The sequence below is a fragment of the Mercurialis annua genome, linkage group LG5, assembly GCF_937616625.2.
Source record: "Mercurialis annua linkage group LG5, ddMerAnnu1.2, whole genome shotgun sequence".
NCBI lineage: Eukaryota > Viridiplantae > Streptophyta > Magnoliopsida > Malpighiales > Euphorbiaceae > Mercurialis > Mercurialis annua.
Window position 1 is genome coordinate 15577260 of NC_065574.1, and position 18771 is coordinate 15596030.

Genomic DNA, 18771 nt, shown 5'->3' on the forward strand with positions numbered 1-18771 from the left:
CAGGAAAACAATCAATAAAAAATAAAAATTAACACTATATATATACTAATCTTACACTATATAAAAAAACAGCCGGTCGGTTCGGTCGACCAAACCGAAAAAACCGAAAACCGAAATTGAAAACCGAAAAAGGTATTTATGAAATTAAAAAAAAGGTATTTTTCGTAAATAACAAAAGTCAGAAAAAAAGTTAAAACTTACAATATAAAATTGTAAATAAAATGTTAAAACATGTATTTTGAGTAATTACCACTAATATTAATAGTTTGAGTATTATTCAAATTAATTAATATAGCAAATTTGTCTATTTGGGACGTCCAAATAGGAACTTTGTCAAATTTTATAGCAAGGAGAGAGCAAATGTCTAGCTAAAAAATAATTAAGTGACTTAATTGATATTGGTAAAGTCCAATTTAATAACTCAATTTATGTCTATCTAAATTAACTCAAATATAAAAAAATGAACATACTTTTTATATTTATTTGAAATTTTATTTATTTTCATTAAATTATTAAAAATAAAGGTAATGTCAAAAAAAATCACCAATTATACATTTTTTATTTTAATCACGCTGTTTAAAAGTTTGTCATTTTCATACATCAACTATCAATTTTTCTCAAATCCATATACCGTTCAAAAATCCGGCAAAAATTCTTGACGTATCACTATTTGATTCGTTATGACGTGTCACTATCCGGTTGCCAACTCAGCAATTTTCACCGGATGTTTGAACGGTGTATGGATTTGAGAAAAATTGGTAGTTCGTGTATGAAAATGACGATTTTTAAACGGCGTGATTAAAATGAGAAAACGTGTAAAGTTTGTGAGTTTTTATTATAATAATCCTTAAAAATATACTGATTTATCTTTTATCAAATTTTATTCATATTTCGAATAATTTAGACAAAAAATAATTAAACAAACTAGACTTTATTTTATTTATATCAATTAAATCTTTCAATTGATTTTGCTAATATAATTAATTTTTATGCTAAATTTTTTATTTCGCAAAATCTTTTCTGATATCAAAAAATTTAATAGGTTTGTTTTAAAAGGTAATAATTAAATGAATTTATCACTTTTCTTTTGAAATCTAGAAGTGTGAAAATGAAGTAAAAATAATTGTTTAGAAGAAATTGCCTTCAAGGCTCAACTGCCATAGAATACTTTTTACCAAAGAAAAAAAGAACTTTTACATAATGTCAAACTTGAAAAGGCCCCCAAAGTAAGAAGTTGGTAATATATATTGCATATAACATGCTTACTTTTGTTTCACAAACAAGAAAAACTAAATCAACAATCCATCAAAGAAAGAAAAGCCAACAAAAAAAGGCAAGAATAAACCAAAGGTGCTTCTTGTATGAGTCAGTTTTAAAACATTATTATTCCTTTTTCTTATGAATTCTTAGTTAGCTCCTTTTCTTTCCATGTCCTAGTTTCTTTTTCTTTCATCTTTTTTCTTTAGCTATTATTATGTATATATATAAATAAAAATGGTTTGGTTTATTACCTTAACAACTTCTCTCTAACTCTTTCATCAACATTGAAGAGCAAATTAGAGGAAAATATGAGAGCTAGGGAAGCAAAAATGCAAAGAATTAAATCTCTTGTTTTGTTGATGATTTTTGTGGGATTTTCTTGTTTTATTCATGTTAATGGACTTAGTAATCCATCATTTGATCATCATTTCTCTAGTGGTAGTTACTATGAACAAATGAAAAAGATGCAAGCTCTTAAGTCTTCTTTAATCCGCCGCGAATTGGCTTCATCTCCGGCGCCTTCTCCGGCTCCTTCTCCTACCATTTTTGCTCCACCTCCTTCACCAGAGGTACTACTTCAGTTTCTTGATTCTCTTTATGATTTTCTTTCTTACTATCTTTTGTAGATTACATGAAAGAATGAGATCACTTCAAATACAAAACTTTCTTGTTTGAACATGTTAGCACATAAATTTATCGAGTTTTACATTTCAACGTCTAGATTTTGTTTATAAAATCGCTCATGAAATTCTCTAGACTGTATATTTATGACCTATAATTTTTGTGGTTTCCATTACCATTTCAGATACAGCTCGTTGGTTTGATATTTCATTTTCATTTTCAAAAACTATATATATAACATATTCTTATTATACAAATAATATCATTTGGTCAATTTTCATTTTAACGTTTTTCGCTTTTACATTTTTATTCTCGAACTACGCTTCTGCCGGAGACATATTAGTACGTAAGTTTTTTTACGTAGCTTTTTAAACTCTCGTAATTACCATTTGACAGGGAAATTACCCATCACGTTCAAGAGTGATACAAGTGACAACATTTGGAGCAGATCCAACGGGCAAAAATGATAGCACAGAGGCACTTTTGAGAGCAATAGGATCGGCATTTGAGGGTTCAGGCAGAGAAGGGTCTTTAATGGAAGGAATAAATAATCTTGGAGGAACTCACATTTCTCTTGAAGGTGGCATTTTCTTGATTTCTAGACCTCTTCGTATGCCTCTTCTCAGGGCAGGCAACCTTATGGTACTCTCTATTCTTACTTCTTAACTAATTTTTCCTTTTTTAGTTCAATAGTTCTCTACTTAATTTCAGATTCATTATTTGGAAATTAGTTTTTTTATTTAATCATAGAATAGCTTTTATCTTTCATCACTTAGCCATTATTTTCCAAAATAGAAAAGTTTAAAATGTACATAAAATTTCGCGGTTTTCATGTTCGTTTTATTTAAAATAATTAAGTAAATTAAACTTAATTAAATATGTGGCCGAAATTTAAGACATTAGATTTGGAAATTTTAGTGTATGTTTTATTTAAAATAATTGAATAAATTATATAGGTCACCGGCATTGTTGAAATGGAACTATTAATTATATATGCATATACAAATATAAAGTAATAGATAATATTATTATAAAATTTAGTGCACGTGGCAGGACATAAATATGAAATGGTGTAAGAAATTCACCAACTCGTGTGTCATATGCTACTTTGAAATTTCCTATAGTAGTACTAATCAATGAGATTTTCTAATTCTGATATGGACTTAGAAAATACTAGTAGCAATTTGTTGGAGATCAAAACCTAATTAATCTTATGTGGCAGCTCTTAATTGGATAATTTCTTATCCTTTTCCTAACTATCAATTTGTTTCCTTATTTTCCAAAAACTTGCATTGGATCGGTCCAAGTGAGAACCTAAATGAATTTAATTTAATAGTTTTTACTAAAAAGTGTAGTTTGTTACTTATTTTTTGGTATGTGATTGAGCAGATTAGCGGTGGGACATTACAAGCATCAGATAATTTTCCAACAGATGGATATCTAATTGAATTATCAGCATCATCAACTTCCTATAACTATGAATTTTTTACCCTTAAAGACTTGATGATTGATTGCAATTTCAGAGGTGGAGGCATTTCAGTTATAAATTCACTTAGAACTAATATTGACAATTGTTACATTTCACATTTCAACACGGACGGAATATTAGTCCAACGAGGTCACGAGACCTACATCCGTAACACATTTATCGGTCAACACATTACAGCCGGAGGCGATCCGGGTGAAAGAAACTTTTCGGGCACGGGAGTTAACCTAATGGGAAATGATAATGCTCTTACCGATGTGGTGATATTTTCAGCTTCCATCGGAGTGATGATCTCGGGTCAGGGTAACACACTTTCCGGGGTACATTGTTACAATAAGGCTACGGGTTTCGGTGGTACGGGAATTTATTTAAAATTGCCTAATCTGACACAAACAAGGATTGTGAATTGTTATTTAGATTACAATGGAATTATTGCTGAAGACCCTAATCAACTTACCATTACTAATAGTTTTTTTCTTGGCGATGGATTCATTCTATTGAAATCGATAAATGGGATCGCTAAAGGGATTAATATTGTCGATAACATGTTTTCGGGGAGCAATAAGGGGATTGACATTGTTCAATTGGATGAATCGAGTGGTCGTTTCAATGATATCGATCAAATTGTGGTGGATCGGAATATCGTTCGAGGGATGGAATTAAAGGCAACGATTGCCAGGCAGTCTGTTCAAGGAAATGGGATATCTTGGACATTTGATTTTAATCCAATCTTACTATTCCCTAACCTTATTAACCATGTTCAGTATACATTGCTAAATGAAAATACTAGCTATTTTTCTAACCATGCTCTACGAAGTGTTGATAAAAACCGGGTTATGATCCAGTCGGATTCCCCGGTGCTTGCGAGGGTTTTCGTTACGGTGAATCAAGGATCAACAAATTAAAGATGATTTATGGAGTTTGGATTATAAACATATGAGTGAACAGTTGTGTATACTAGAGGGAGTTGATGCCTCTCTTTTTTTCCCTTTAAATACATTGATGAGAAGTATATTTAATTATAGAAAGCAACATATAGATTGCAATTATTTAAATATACACGTAGTAGCAAATTCATTATGGGGATATCTGTCTTTCGATTTATCTTTTTAATGTCAAATTATATCACTATATTTATTAATTATTATTTTTTGGCTTTGTTAGTAGTCCAGAAATCAAAAAATTAAATGGTCAAAATACTCATTTGATATACTTTTATATATTCTAATTTCGCATTACGTGCTATGCACGTGGCTCGTAACGTAACACGTCAATGAATATATTAATAAATTTATTATAATTATATCAATTTTTTATTTATAATTAATATTAAATTAATTAAGAATTTTTGTAAAAGTAAATATAATATATTCGGTTATTAAATTTGTTCCATACTGAATTTATTCTTCTTTTGATTTTATAATAACCATAATTAAATAATTAATTTTATTTTATTAATAATATCTTTAAAAATAATAATAAGATAGAAATTTAAATATTAATATATTGACCAAATACAGTATTTTAATTTTGTAGTTCAATCAAACTAAAAGATAGGTATTCCTACTAATTTGGAGACAATTTAGTTATTTTTTACATATTAAAACTAAATTGGAGATAAGTTAGCTACCTATTCTAATTAGGACTTTAATTACAATAGTGATTAATTAAATAATTAATAATTAGATAATGACTATAAAACCTTTATTTAATACTAAACTGAAAAGGATTATTCAGTAAATTTGCATGTCCCCCCCCCCCCCCATCCGTGCTTTTATATATAGTACTAGTTTTTCGCCACGTGCTACGCACGTGAGCGATATCCATATGACCCGTTATATATTTAAAGATTAATATCATAAAAAATTACCAACTTTACACGTTTTGTCATTTTAATAATGCAGTTTAAATTTTCTCATTTTCATGCACGAACTACCATTTTTTCTCAAATTTATGCATGGTGCTAAGGTGTTACGGCTTCATTTGTACAATTCGCTGGGATGTAATTCATTTTACACAATGAATGGGTGTCACCTCAGTACCGTGCATGAATTGGAGAAAAGTGGTAGTTCGTGCATAAAAATGAGAAAATTTAAAATGCGTGATTAAAATGAAAAAATATGTAAAGTTCGTGATTTTTTTTGACATTAGCTCTATATTTAATAATAATAAAAAAATAAAAATTGTTAGTTAATAAATTATATTGGCGAATAATTGACCCGACAAATTCTTTTATTATTAATTTTTAATAAATTTATAATGTATTATAAAGAGTTAAATTGAATAAATTTAAATAATTAATTCGTAATATTTAAATATATTTTTATAACACCAAATTACTTGACCCAATGTATACATTTATTATATTTTGTAAATAACTATTAAAATGTAAATTTTAGAAAAATATTGCAATTAAACTTGCCTATCCGGATAAAATGGAGTTATTTGCAATTGTAAATCAAGAAGTAAAATAAGTATAATTGTTTTTACTCTCTGTCTATAGTAAATATTACTATATTTTATATTCAGTGTGTAATTTGTATTTCTAAATAAAACTAAGAGTCCTGGTCAACTTCATATTCATTTTAATTTGAACATTATACTTTCGTTTTATTATGACACTTAAACTTACAATTGTTGAATTGATTATCTATAATTATTGATGATTATCTATAATTATTGATGATTATCTATAATTATTGACGTAATTATGCCGTTATTCTAGATTTTCACTTTAATTAGAATTGAACTTTTACTTTTTTTTTATGGTTAACTTTTTACTAAATTACTAATAAATATTTTAGCTTTTTAGAAAGAAAAAAATTTACTTAACTTTTTACCTATTTAAATATTATTATATCTTTTTATAAATAAATCTAATTTATTAACTCCGGTAGAGATAATTGGGATGTTCCTATTTTATTGTGAAAATGATGAACAAAGAATTTGACACTCAAAAGGACTCATCAATTGTCAATTCAGGGAAAGTCTTTCGCCTCTATCCAATAATCATTAATACTATTTTTTTAATATAGTCAGTATTATATTAATTTATATTATTATATTAGAATTAGATTGGAACTTAATATCGTAAATCTTTTAATTATTAAAGACTAATATCGTAAATTTGCCTGTCCCCCCCCCCCTCCCCTTCCCACATATAAGATAGTTATAGATAGATAGATATAGATACATATATACACTGTCATTAATTTTTTTAATATAATTGTGTATAAATATAAATAAAAGGAATTTATTTTTGTCTTTTACCACACCCCTGACTGAAAAAACAACTAAAAGCCCGTGTTTTGTTGTCGTTGATATTCCGCATCGATCGAGCTATTGCTAGTCCTTTTGTAGCTTGTGGTGCTTTAATTTTTTTGCAAAAAATGGATCATTCGAATGACGTGGATATGTAATTTATAGAAAATTAGATTGAGAATTCTGAATTATAATATTTTTCAAAATCTGCAAGGATATAAAAAGTGTAAGAATCTGTAATTTGAGTAGAAACAATGTCCATAAGTAAGACTCATTCCCCATCAGCATTGCTAATGAGCCCAATAACTTTGGGCCAGATTCGTTCGTTTAAGCCTTAGGGATTGCATTGCATTTTAATATATTTAAATAGTATTATTTAATGTTATTAGTTTTCGTTAGCTAATCTTCGAAAAAAACTTCACCTTTCAGCTCCTTTGTATTTACACCTTAATCTATATTATATATAAAAGCACGGATTGGAGAGAGGGGGAGGACAGACAAATTTACTGAATAATCATTTTCAGTTTTTTTTTTTGACAATCAGAAGAAATTATATTAATGAAAATCGGGTAATAAAATATCACGCAAAAAATGCGGAGGTTCAGCCATCCAAATCCTACGCCCTGGCATAGAATGCGTGGCCCTAGCAAGAATATGAGCAACACGATTTGCAGAACGGTATATAAAAATAACCTTTACATCTTGTAAGGTTTTCAATAAGCTATAACAATCACATAACAAACAGAGCAACACCGAGGTAGGACTAAGCTCTGAATTTCAGTTTATTATTAATAAAGATTTTATAGTCATTAACTAATTAGTTTTTTAATTAATCAATATTATAATTAAAGTTCTAATTAGAATTGATAGCTAAATTATCTCCAATTTAGTTTTTAATATGTAAAAATAACTAAATTGTCTCCAAATTAGTAGGAATACCTATCTTTTAGTTTGATTTAACTACAAAATCAAAATACTGTATTTGGTCAATATATTATTATTTAAATTTCCATCTTATTATTTTTAAAGATATTATTAATAAAATTAAGTTAATTTTTAATTATGGTTATTATAAAACCAAAAAAAAAAATCCAGTATGGAAAAAAAATTAATAACCGAATATATTATATTTACTTTTATAAAAATTCTTAACTAATTTAATATTAATTATATATAAAAAAAATTGATATAATTATAATAAATTTACTATGTACATTGACGAGATACGTTACGAGCCATGTGCATAGCACGTAATGCGAAACTAGTATTATAAAATCGCCAATTTTATCCAAATTTACACCTTTCACTTTTTTAATTGCACCCTCAAGTATCAAAATGATCTCTTTTCACTTGAAAAAACGTTCAAATTAATACTCTATATTTTAACATATATTATAAATAGCGCGTAATGTTATAATGAAAATAAAAAACTCTTCTTCCAAAAAAACTTAAAACTTAGTAATGATATGTTTATTTAATAAAAATAAATATAATTACATTATAAAAATTCACATCCGCCTTCCTTCGACCTCGCCGACTTGACTGCGTGATAGGAGTAGAAATACTCCTATAATTAGGTGTGTTTATGATTCGATATTTGCACGTTTTTATATGTTTTAAGCTGTTTTGTCATTTTATTATCATTATGAGCTTTTCAGGATAAATGTGCGTATATTACGGAAATCCGAGTTTAATTAGTGAAATTCAGAAGCTGCTGGATATCAGAATGAATTAGAGCTGAGTTGCAGGATCGAAAAGCGAAATTCTGAGTCTGGATAGCAGTGTGCAGGCGCACACCTGCTTCAAAACCATCATGTGGAGGCGCAGAAGATAGGTGCGCGGGTGCACAAGTCATGTGTGCGGGCTCACACTTGCTTCAAACCATCATGTGCAGGAGCACAAGATAGCTGTGCGGGCGCACACCTTCCCAAGATAACCTGTGCGGGCGCGTATGTTCAGTGTGCAGGCGCACACGTCGGTATAAACTCGAGAAAATTGGACAAAAATGTCTCGACATGTCACCGATCTCCACCAAATTCAAGGGCGTTTTTGGGTTTTCACCAAAACTCGACCTAAAGTCAGTAGTTGAGGCGGAAGACGTATATATAGCAGTTTAAATATCAAATTAGGGTTCACGCAATTGTTTTTAGACCTAAACTTTAGGATCAACTTAGCGTTAGTTCTTGTTCATCATTTACTATTAATTTTTGGATTATTCTGCATTATTGTATTGGGAATCAAGCGACAAAGGTACAGTGATTTTCGAGAGATCATTGATTATTGTAACCTTTAGGACTATGAATTCCTTATTATTATATGTTGATTTTTCTACGATTATACGTAACTAAAGCCTTAATTGGAGATTATTGACTGAACTATGTTTATTTAATTAAATTGGGTTTATGGATTAGTGTTTAAGTTGCATGTTAATTGTTGTTTTTAATACTTAGTTTAATTTGATCACTTAAACTATTGTCTTGTATTTTGATTTTGACTCGAAAGAGTTAAATTAAAATAAACCATAACAATTAGCAATGTAGGAATTAACTACGCGAGAGTGAATTAATGAATATGTGTTCGTAGGGTTTGCTTAATAAACGTCATTCAATTAGTTAAATAGGTGGATTATAACACGAGAGTGAGTGATTCGCCTATTAGTTGATGTGTGTGCGTTTTTGCATGTAGCGACTTGAGAGAGCGATACAGATGGTTTCTAATAGCCCGAACTGCAGTTAAAACAACTAAATTTATAACTGATTTGTTGAATAGCATAAGTATAGTTAATAATCCCTGATTTGCTTCTCATATAGTTTATTTTCATTTCAGTTTCAGCTTTAGTTGTTTATTTAGTTTATTTAGTTTAATCACTTTCTTTAAATATTCTATTTGCTATCCAAATTGAGTATTTTTATTGGGTGTATCTAGTAGCTTTCCCTATGGGTACGATATTAAGACTTCACAGTTTATATTATGAGTTGGCATCCATACGCTTGCGGATTTTGACCAACACTGCGCAAGACTAATTAAAATATATCGTCTATAGATAATTAATAAAAAAATATCAATTTATTAAATAATTAAAAAAAATTCTCCACCTTCGTATTATATTAAATCTTAATTAATTTCTATATAAATTATTAATATTTTAAATTTTATTAAAAAACTAAAAACTGTCATATTTCTTTGAACTATTGCCTCCATTCCGCCCTCTAATTAATTAAATTTGATTAAGTTATTAAATATATATATATATATATATAATAAAAACGTCGTGTCGTTTCAAAAAATAGAATCAAATTTGGTTTGTCGGAAGACGAACCAGATCTGATTCTCGTCTTCCATGGGAGAAAGACAGTCATCTCGTCTTCCTCCCATGAAAGACAGAAAGAATCAGATCAGATTCGTCGGAAGGTTTGATTATTTTAAGCTGGAAATGAATTTTTTATATTTTCTAATTTTGTTAATTAGATAAGAAATATTTTTAATTTTGATTAGGGAAGAGGTTTTTTTCTAATTACATCATAAAGAACTACTTAGTATATTTGTTAAAATATGAAATATTGAAAAGACGTCAATTTGATGTTTGAGGGGGTAATTGAAATCAAAAGGTGTGGATTTTGATGTTTGAGGGTGCAATTAAAAGTGGAATGTGCGAATTTAGGTCTAATCGGTGATTTTACAATGTTAGGTGCAAACAAAAAGGGGTTAAAAGGTGGACCTTTTTTCAGACTATTAGTCTTTTTGTTATGATTTTCTTTTCGGTACAAAGTTAAAATTTTAGTATTTTTTTATAAATATATAAACATTCAACTATGTAGAGGCTGATGTTGATTTAATAAAATTTGTTAGAGAATATTCTGTTTTTTTCGTATTCAATATTCTTTGTGAATCAACAATCGCTGGATTTCTAATTTCTAATATTCATTAAAATCAAGGCCTAATTACTTAAAAACCACCCACCTTGTAATTTTTTTTCATTTATACCACGACCTAGGAAAATTTTCAATTGTACCCTATTTTCGATTTTTCTGTTTCGTTTGTACCCCAAGAGTAATTTTTTTGATAATTTAATCAATTTAAAGATGAAAATATTAAAAACAAGACACATAAATGATTAACATTAACGTTTTATTAGAATATAGATTAAAATGAAAGACTAATTTAAACTTTTTTAAAAAAAAAATAGGTCAATTCAACTCATTAGCGTAGAGATGAAACATAAAAATAAAAAATAGGGTACAATTGAAAATTTTCCTAGGTCATGGTATAAATGAAAAAAAGTTATAAGGTGGGTGGTTTTTAAGTAATTAAGCCTAAAATCAATAGGTTTTGGAAGCTGTAATTCTTGCATTAATCTAATAATCAACAATTGGAATGCAGACATTGCAGTGGGCAAGGATGTTGCTATCGGAGATGGAGTTACCTTGGCGATGAAAAAAAAATCTTACTCTCTTTAGAGTCACTTCTGATTTAAAAATTATAGTGGAAACCTTCAACAACAAAAATATGTTATTGTAAAAATGTTAGTTTAATAGTCTGTGATTGTTTTTCTTTGCTTACAGATAATTGACGCCTTAGTTTCGTTCATGCTAATAGGAAGATGACTATGCCAGCACATTTTTTTAACAAAAGAAGCTGTAGGAGGTGGTTTTACTAGTCAATCTTGAAGGAGATATGTCCCTCAAGATATTCTACGATATATCATGGCTGACTATTTCATTATTGATTAGTGAAAATTTCTGTTTTTTTTTAAAAAAAAAAAATTAATCCATTTAGAGGTCCCTGCACTTTACACTTTTTTCTGAAGGTTCTTATGCTTCATTTTTGTATTATCTGATCCTCTACTTATCTATTTTTAATTTTCAGATTCTTTTTCAGTACATCTACTTACAATTTTTATTTCCTTCAATCGCATAAAAATACTGGAAAAAACTCAAAAAGAAACTGAAAAACAAAAAATAGGTAAATAGAGCCATCAGATAATACAAAAATGAACTATAAGGACATTCGAAAAAAAAAATGTAAAGTACATGGACCTCTAAATGGGTTTGGCCAAAAACAAATCAATATTTTCTCTTTGGAGTTGGATTGTATGTTGATGTCTGATTGAACTAGTTAAATCCACTAATTTCCAAACCAATAAAATTAATGAGTTAGAATTTGATATACATAAATTATTAAAGTCATGTGGAATTCTCAACTTCCCCAAATTTATTTAGAAAGATTGAGTTTGAAGTAGATAAAATAATTAAAAATCAAATGCAATTGAATAAAAAAATAAAAATTAAATTTGTATGGGGGAGTGTCGTGACGTTTGAGTATATTTGTAAAGTAAATTAAAAGTGATTTTCTTGTTTAGTAAATTTAGTTGAGCAATGTGTTAGCTTTTAGGTGGAACACATATATTTCCATATAAGTTGAGTGAGAGTGGCCCAAGAACCATAAACCCATTCCTCCCCCAATATCTCTCCCTCTCTATCTCTCCCTCTCTATAAACTCTAAAAATATTTTAACAAAAACAAAAACTAAATCAAAAAATGAGATTATTTTCAGCAATGTGGTTTGTTTTACTACTTCTCCTACGACCAACATTTTGTTATTCAACCAGACAACAAATGAAGCTAAGAGAAATGGATGCAAAGCTTCAAAATTTCCAAAAGCAACATTTGCCAGCATTACTCCAAGACGTGCCGGAAACTAAACAGGTAACTAACTATATACTAGAACTCAAATGATATAAACGCTAAGCAGCATTTGACTAGGTTATAGTTTTTATTTTTCTACACAAACGCTCTCCGTCTCTAATGATAAAATAATATACCAACATTTCGATATTGATTTAGTTGATTATTTAATCTAATTTTTATTTTGTTTTTGTAAATTTAGAAGAGTGGAAGGGTGTTGTATCCGATTGGGTATGGTGCGGACCCAAGTGGAAGAGAAGAGAGCAGCGACGCGATGTTGAATGCATTAGATGATGCGTTTAAAATGGGAAATGGGTTAGAAATGGTGGCGGGTGTGAATGACTTGGGTGGTGTGGTCGTAGATTTGCAAGGTGGAAACTACAAGATCAGCAAGCCACTCAGATTTCCTGCTGAGGGTGGTGGCAACATTGTCGTAAGTCCATCTATTTTTATTTTTTTTAACTTATTTTTTTTTACGTAAATCTGAAAAGTTTTTAGTCCGAAAATAAAGATATTTAGACTTTGTTAGAACTTGATGACTTAATAGTTGATTTGAATAGTTCAAGATCGAATTTGATCTATAGACTAAATTCATTCCACAATTTTAGGTATTATTTATTTTTATTCCACTTGATTCTTCACAAATCTTTTGTATTTAAATAATCTCTTAACTATTTATTTTGTATATATATATAATTTTTTTAATATAAAATTATGTCATTTTATGACAATTAAAATGATGGCTTTTTTCGTAATTGAGTTCATAAAAAGACTAGCATTTAAAGGGCAAAAGGAACTCACCTGATGAATGGTGTTAATAAAAGTAAAGTAGCAATAAAGTCTATTGGAAAAGAATCAAAATTTGCTTAAAGAAGCAGAATTCCAATTTGCAGATCAGACTAAAAATACTATTGAATTTGAATCTACCTACCTATATTAAATTTTCAACATAAACTAGAAAACTTCCATTGTATAATTTTCAACATAATCCCGGCAAGTAATCAATTTTGAACATAATTACCACTATACAATTTCATTGAAATGCGCCCCTTGAACTTATGACACGGAGTCATCTAATTCAATTTATATTTTTTTAAACAATTAATCCCAAAACTCTTTATTTTTGGATCAAATAACCCCATAATTTATGTTTTTATTTTAAAAAATAGATTTACAATAATTATATTGCAATAATTAGGGAAATATCTAATTACTTTTTTGCATTTCTCGTCTCCGATTTATATTTTACACATTTTAAAAATATAATTATAAGTTATTTGATCTAAAATTAAAGAGTTTTGGGGTTAGTTGTTTAAAAGAGTATAAATTAAATTAGATGATCATGTGTCGTAGTGATCCTTTGTTCCAATTTCATTTGTACCAGAAACATAGCCACAATTAAAGACACGCGTACGCAACATTTTTCAAAGAAACAATATTGAAGATTTTGAGGTCACTTTTTGGTTCTTGGCATGTGGGTTCGTGTCACTTTTGTCTTCTTTTATGCTGTATTTCTTTACCTTTCATGCATGCAAATCGCAAAGTATTAGTACTAGGTGTATGTATACTGTTTTTCGGTTCGATACAAAAATGGATTATTAAAACTGATCGGTTTTTTAAGAATTTAAAACTTTGATAAAAAAAGTCGGTCCGGTTTTATCAAAACAGAAAAATAAAATAATTTTCTTAAAATTTTATTTATAAAAAAACTATATATTTTAAAAATTAAATTTAAATTAAATTGTAATGTTTTATACACTTTAACGCTTAAATATAAAAGAAAGTAGTATCATTTTTTTAAAAATATCAATAAATTTAAATATATTAGTTTTTTTGGTTTTTCGGTTTTCTAACACTCAAAACCAAATTGAACCAAAATATTTAAAAAAAATTAAAAATTTAAACCGAACCAGCTATTTTCGGCCCAGTTCGGTTTTTGCACACCTCTAATTAGTACTACATCCTCTGTACTAATTTTAGAAGAAGTTATTGCAGCTGTATTATTTTTTAAATTCAGTTAATTTTGGATAATCGGATAGAAGGTACTTACATGAGAAGAAATAGAATATGATCTAATAGAATTACTGCCTACCATGAAAGATATAATTCATTGATAGATAAATATATTAATTGTTCTTTTAATTTTTAATTTTATTTTATTTAACTGATATTTCTATTTAATAAATTTTTAATTATTTATTACATTATAGACAAAATATACTCTTTCAGTTTTTTATTATAATCTAGACACATTTATTTCTAAATATTTGACCTTTTCTATATATTTTGAAATTTACTTTTTCTACTAACTCGCTAAGTATGTAGTTTAATTATAAAGAAAAATTTATATCTTTATATTCGCATATTCCATGTAATCAATCAAGATATTAATTAACTAATGACCTTTTTTTTTGAATAAAAAAAAACTTTTCAAATATTAGCAATTTTTATCAAATGGACAATTTATTAAAAACAAATAGAGTGATTTTTAACATATAGTATTGCATTTACATGTAGGGTACTACTAATAATTCATCATTAAACTTTGTCCTTCAAAAACTATCAAAAAACACAATCTTAGTCTGAATTTACTTAATCACTTACCTCTTTCCAACAAATTAATTCCCTATAAAAGGTTCTCCATAAGAGAATCTATTGAAAAAAAATAAGTGAAATTAAATATTTACTGCTAAACAGATAGTTGTTGGGGGTTAGATAGAAACTTCAATGTAAACTCATTTCCAATTCAGTATGCATTTAAGTTTCATACTTTATATATATATATATATACTCTCTGCACTCAACAAAGTCCCAAATCATTCACATTATGCGCAATAATTGTCTATTAATTCTTTATAAGTAGAAAAAGCTTAAACTCTAAGATTCATATGATTCATCATCATGCTCACCTACATAAAAGTATGGCATGATTTTTGTATTTAAAGGTACCTGATAGTTAAATGAAATTATCCTTAATAATGTTCTCTACCTAAAAAATTTAGGCTTAATGGTAAAAAATACTCAAACCTTACGACTTGTTGCAATTTAAACTAAATCTTTAAACTTTTGCATTAATAGTCAAATTGCATTTTTAGTTGCAATAATAGCCAAATTAGTGGACAAATTTGTTGTTTTCAATCAAAATATTAAGCTATTATTATTTTTAATGTATAATCAATATATATAGTATAAAGTAGAACCCAAAAACACTGTACATTGAACAGTGTTTTTGGGTTCCAACATATTGTTTTATTTCATCTTTTATTACAATCTTGCCATTTCTTTTTGTTATTTGTTTAGTACGTGGATTTGAAATCTTTTGTCAACATGTGACTACCCCTATGAAAATTAAGCACAATTTTGTGAGTCCCACATGACATGCTATTTCGAATCCCACGTAGTATTTTATTGGTCCTAGACTTTTAAAAAAATATTTTGATATTAATTATTTAATTATTTAGTGAGAAAGTTATATAAAAATAAATATATAATAATTATATAGAGATAACTGATGATTAATAAAAGTCTTATGCCTATTAATATCTTTCTTGACAAATTTACCCTAACTGAATTCTTTTAATGCCATTTGTTATCTTGCTAAATATTTTAATTATTTCTAAATTTTTTTATTAGGTAGTCACTGTTTCAGTATTAAAAAAGGGGGACCAATAAATTTTCGGTATCATTTTTTTTAAAAAAAAATGACAACATGGTATCGTAACAAAAATTTATATTAAATCGATAAATGAAATTGTTAAATAATTACAAGTTAGTTGTTCCAGCCGGTTTATATCAGAAAAAGATGACATGATGTATAAGGTGACAAAAATATATATGTAACTAACCGACGTTTTTACTGCTACCGAAATGAAACCGGCTGGAACAACTAATTTTAAATTATTTAATAAATTTAGACACTATTTTGATATAAATTTTTGTTGAGACACTATATTGTCATTTTTTTAAAAATTGCAGACGCCAAAAATTAAAAAACAATTCTTCATCTTGCCTTTGTATAACTCTTTTTTTTATATACCAATAAGGTAACTTAAATGGTATAAATTTTGGATAGTAAAATGTTAAATCGTGCATTTAGATCTTTCCACAAGCAATTTCTTTTGTCACTTATTAAAAAAAATTCTTGTTTTCGCTTACAACATTTTCATTTTCTTTAATTGCGTCCAATATATCAATATTTTTGCTTATTTTGGAATAATATTTCCAGCATTAATTATAGAATTATAAATATTACTATTTCTTTTTAACTACTATAGTTAAGATACTAATTTTTCAATAAAAATATTAAAATATTAATTTTTATTTCTAAAAATCCTTTATTAGTTATTTTAGTTTAAATATTAATCCCGAAGCATCGCGAGGGTGCTATACTAGTTATATACTAAAAGTCACAAAAAGTGGCAAAAAAACTCAATTTTTTTTACATAAAAAGTGCAATTTGGCTATTATTGCAACAAAAACATGTAATTTAGATATTATTGCAAAAATTGAAAAATTTAGATTCTTTTTGCTATTAAGCCAAAAAAATATGTATCATTTTATTATGATACATTATAAAATATATTCACTAACTTTATAGAATCTAACAATATTTGAATTCTACCTCTCGCTAACTCTTGCTTAACTTTCTAATAACATTTATCACATTAAAATAAAAAAAATAAAAAAATGAAATATTATAAAAAGTAAGTATATTTTTTGAAAGGAATAATTACTAAAATTCCAATGACCCGTCTCTTAAAATGTATATTGTTTCCACTCTGGTGTTTGATCAAAATTTATGTCAGTAAAAGGAAAAATATACAACACAATTATTATGTCATATTATTCATACAATAAATCAATAATATGTTAGCTATGTGGAATATTTAATAATTAAAAAAAGTAATAATTAAAAAATTTCTTATAAAAAATGCTCATTAGCTTGTTGTAAAAATGACATGACGCAGCAGGTGTATGAGATAAACACTCCATTAATATTCATCCAAAAAAAATACACTCCTGATTGTCAAAAAGAAATTCAATTGGCCCCTATATTTTTCTTTCAAAAAAGTAATAAAATCATAAAAGAATTCAAACTAATGTTTAAAAGTTATTTAACATTGCATAATTATAAGTTTAAAATACAGCTAAGTTTTCATATTTTATTTGACTATTGGATGAGTAACAGTTGTAATACATTAAGTAGGCGTACGTGCATTACATTTAGATATAGTAAATCAATGTCATTTTGATCAGGTAAAAGGAGGAACTTTACGAGCATCGGATACATTTCCTGACGATAGACATTTGATAGAAATATGGTCACCAAATTCAAAACTACTTGACAAAAAAGACTCCACTCATTCTGATGGTTTTAGCGACGACATTAAGGATCAAAGTGTAGGCATATACTACGAAGACATTACCTTCAGCGACATCCTTTTCGATTCAAAGTTCAAAGGCGGAGGACTTCTTATAATCGATTCAGTAAGAATTCGGATCCATAACTGCTTCTTTCTCCATTTCAATACAGAAGGAATTCTAATCCAAAGAGGCCATGAAACCTTCATATCGAGCTGCTTCTTAGGGCAACATTCTACAGTTGGTGGAGATAAAGATGAGAAAGACTTTTCAGCGACGGCCATTGATGTCGCTGGAAATGACAATGCGATTACAGATGTCGCTATATTTTCCGCCGCCATTGGTGTCGTATTAAGAGGTCAGGCTAATATTTTAACAGGCATACATTGCTATAATAAAGCAACATATTGGGGTGGGATTGGAATTTTAGTAAAACAAAATGCAGCACTAACAAGGATAGATAATTGTTACTTAGATTATAACAGTATAGTAATGGAAGATCCAATTCAAGTTCATGTCACTAATGGACTATTTTTAGGGGATGGAAATTTAGTATTAAAATCTATAAATGGAAAAATTTCTGGGTTAAATATAATAAATAATATGTTTAATGGAAACCCTAAGAATATGATTCCTATGGTAAAAATTGAAGGGTTGTTTAGTAATATTGATCAAGTGGTGATTGATCATAATAATGTAAATGGTATGAGCTTGAAATCAAGTGTTGGAAGATTAACAATTGGAGGAAATAATAAAAATGGAAGTAATAAATGGGTAGCTGATTTTTCATCTGTTTTGGTTTTTCCAAATAAGATTAATCATTTTCAGTACTCATTTTATTATATTGGTGGTGACCATCAAGTTGGTCATAGAGTGACAAATGTGTCAAATAATGTGGTGGTTGTAGAGAGTGATAAAGAAGTAAATGGGATGGTTTCTGTTGTTGTTGATCAATTTAATTTGATTGGAGAAGATAGTATTTTTATGTAAACATTTATTAATGTTATTTTTCTATTCAACCTATTATATGGTGTGATAGTTCAACTCATATACGCATTTTGCCAATTTTTTCAGTAGTTACCCATTAAATATTATTAT

The 18771-nt window shown here is 27.9% G+C and overlaps 2 protein-coding genes across 3 annotated transcripts; both read left to right on the forward strand.

Moving 5' to 3' along the window:
• The first annotated feature begins 1517 nt into the window (after window positions 1-1517).
• On the forward strand, window positions 1518-4447 carry LOC126683283 (polygalacturonase QRT3). Its single transcript, XM_050379131.2, has 3 exons — window positions 1518-1829; window positions 2278-2523; window positions 3271-4447. Exons 1-3 carry the CDS (start codon window positions 1569-1571, stop codon window positions 4270-4272), a joined length of 1509 nt encoding a protein of 502 aa, XP_050235088.1. The 5' UTR covers window positions 1518-1568; the 3' UTR covers window positions 4273-4447.
• Window positions 4448-12068: 7621 nt separating this feature from the next.
• On the forward strand, window positions 12069-18696 carry LOC126680247 (polygalacturonase QRT3). 2 transcript variants are annotated; one of them, XM_050375328.2, is made up of 3 exons: window positions 12069-12333; window positions 12515-12745; window positions 17569-18696. In XM_050375328.2, exons 1-3 carry the CDS (start codon window positions 12166-12168, stop codon window positions 18661-18663), a joined length of 1494 nt encoding a protein of 497 aa, XP_050231285.1. In that variant the 5' UTR covers window positions 12069-12165; the 3' UTR covers window positions 18664-18696. The 2 variants fall into 2 exon arrangements, with proteins under 2 accessions (XP_050231285.1, XP_050231287.1); XM_050375330.2 differs by having other exon boundaries at window positions 12518-12745.
• The last annotated feature ends 75 nt before the right edge of the window (window positions 18697-18771 follow it).

Bases quoted from the DNA above. Each gene is read 5' to 3' on its own strand.
- LOC126680247 (XM_050375328.2), top strand. From the start codon at position 12,166: ATGAGATTATTTTCAGCAATGTGGTTTGTTTTACTACTTCTCCTACGA. The intron at 12,334-12,514 runs GTAACTAACTAT...TTGTAAATTTAG, and splicing joins ACGTGCCGGAAACTAAACAG to AAGAGTGGAAGGGTGTTGTA. The intron at 12,746-17,568 runs GTAAGTCCATCT...CATTTTGATCAG, and splicing joins AGGGTGGTGGCAACATTGTC to GTAAAAGGAGGAACTTTACG.
- LOC126683283 (XM_050379131.2), top strand. From the start codon at position 1,569: ATGAGAGCTAGGGAAGCAAAAATGCAAAGAATTAAATCTCTTGTTTTG. The intron at 1,830-2,277 runs GTACTACTTCAG...ACCATTTGACAG, and splicing joins CTCCACCTCCTTCACCAGAG to GGAAATTACCCATCACGTTC. The intron at 2,524-3,270 runs GTACTCTCTATT...GTGATTGAGCAG, and splicing joins TCAGGGCAGGCAACCTTATG to ATTAGCGGTGGGACATTACA.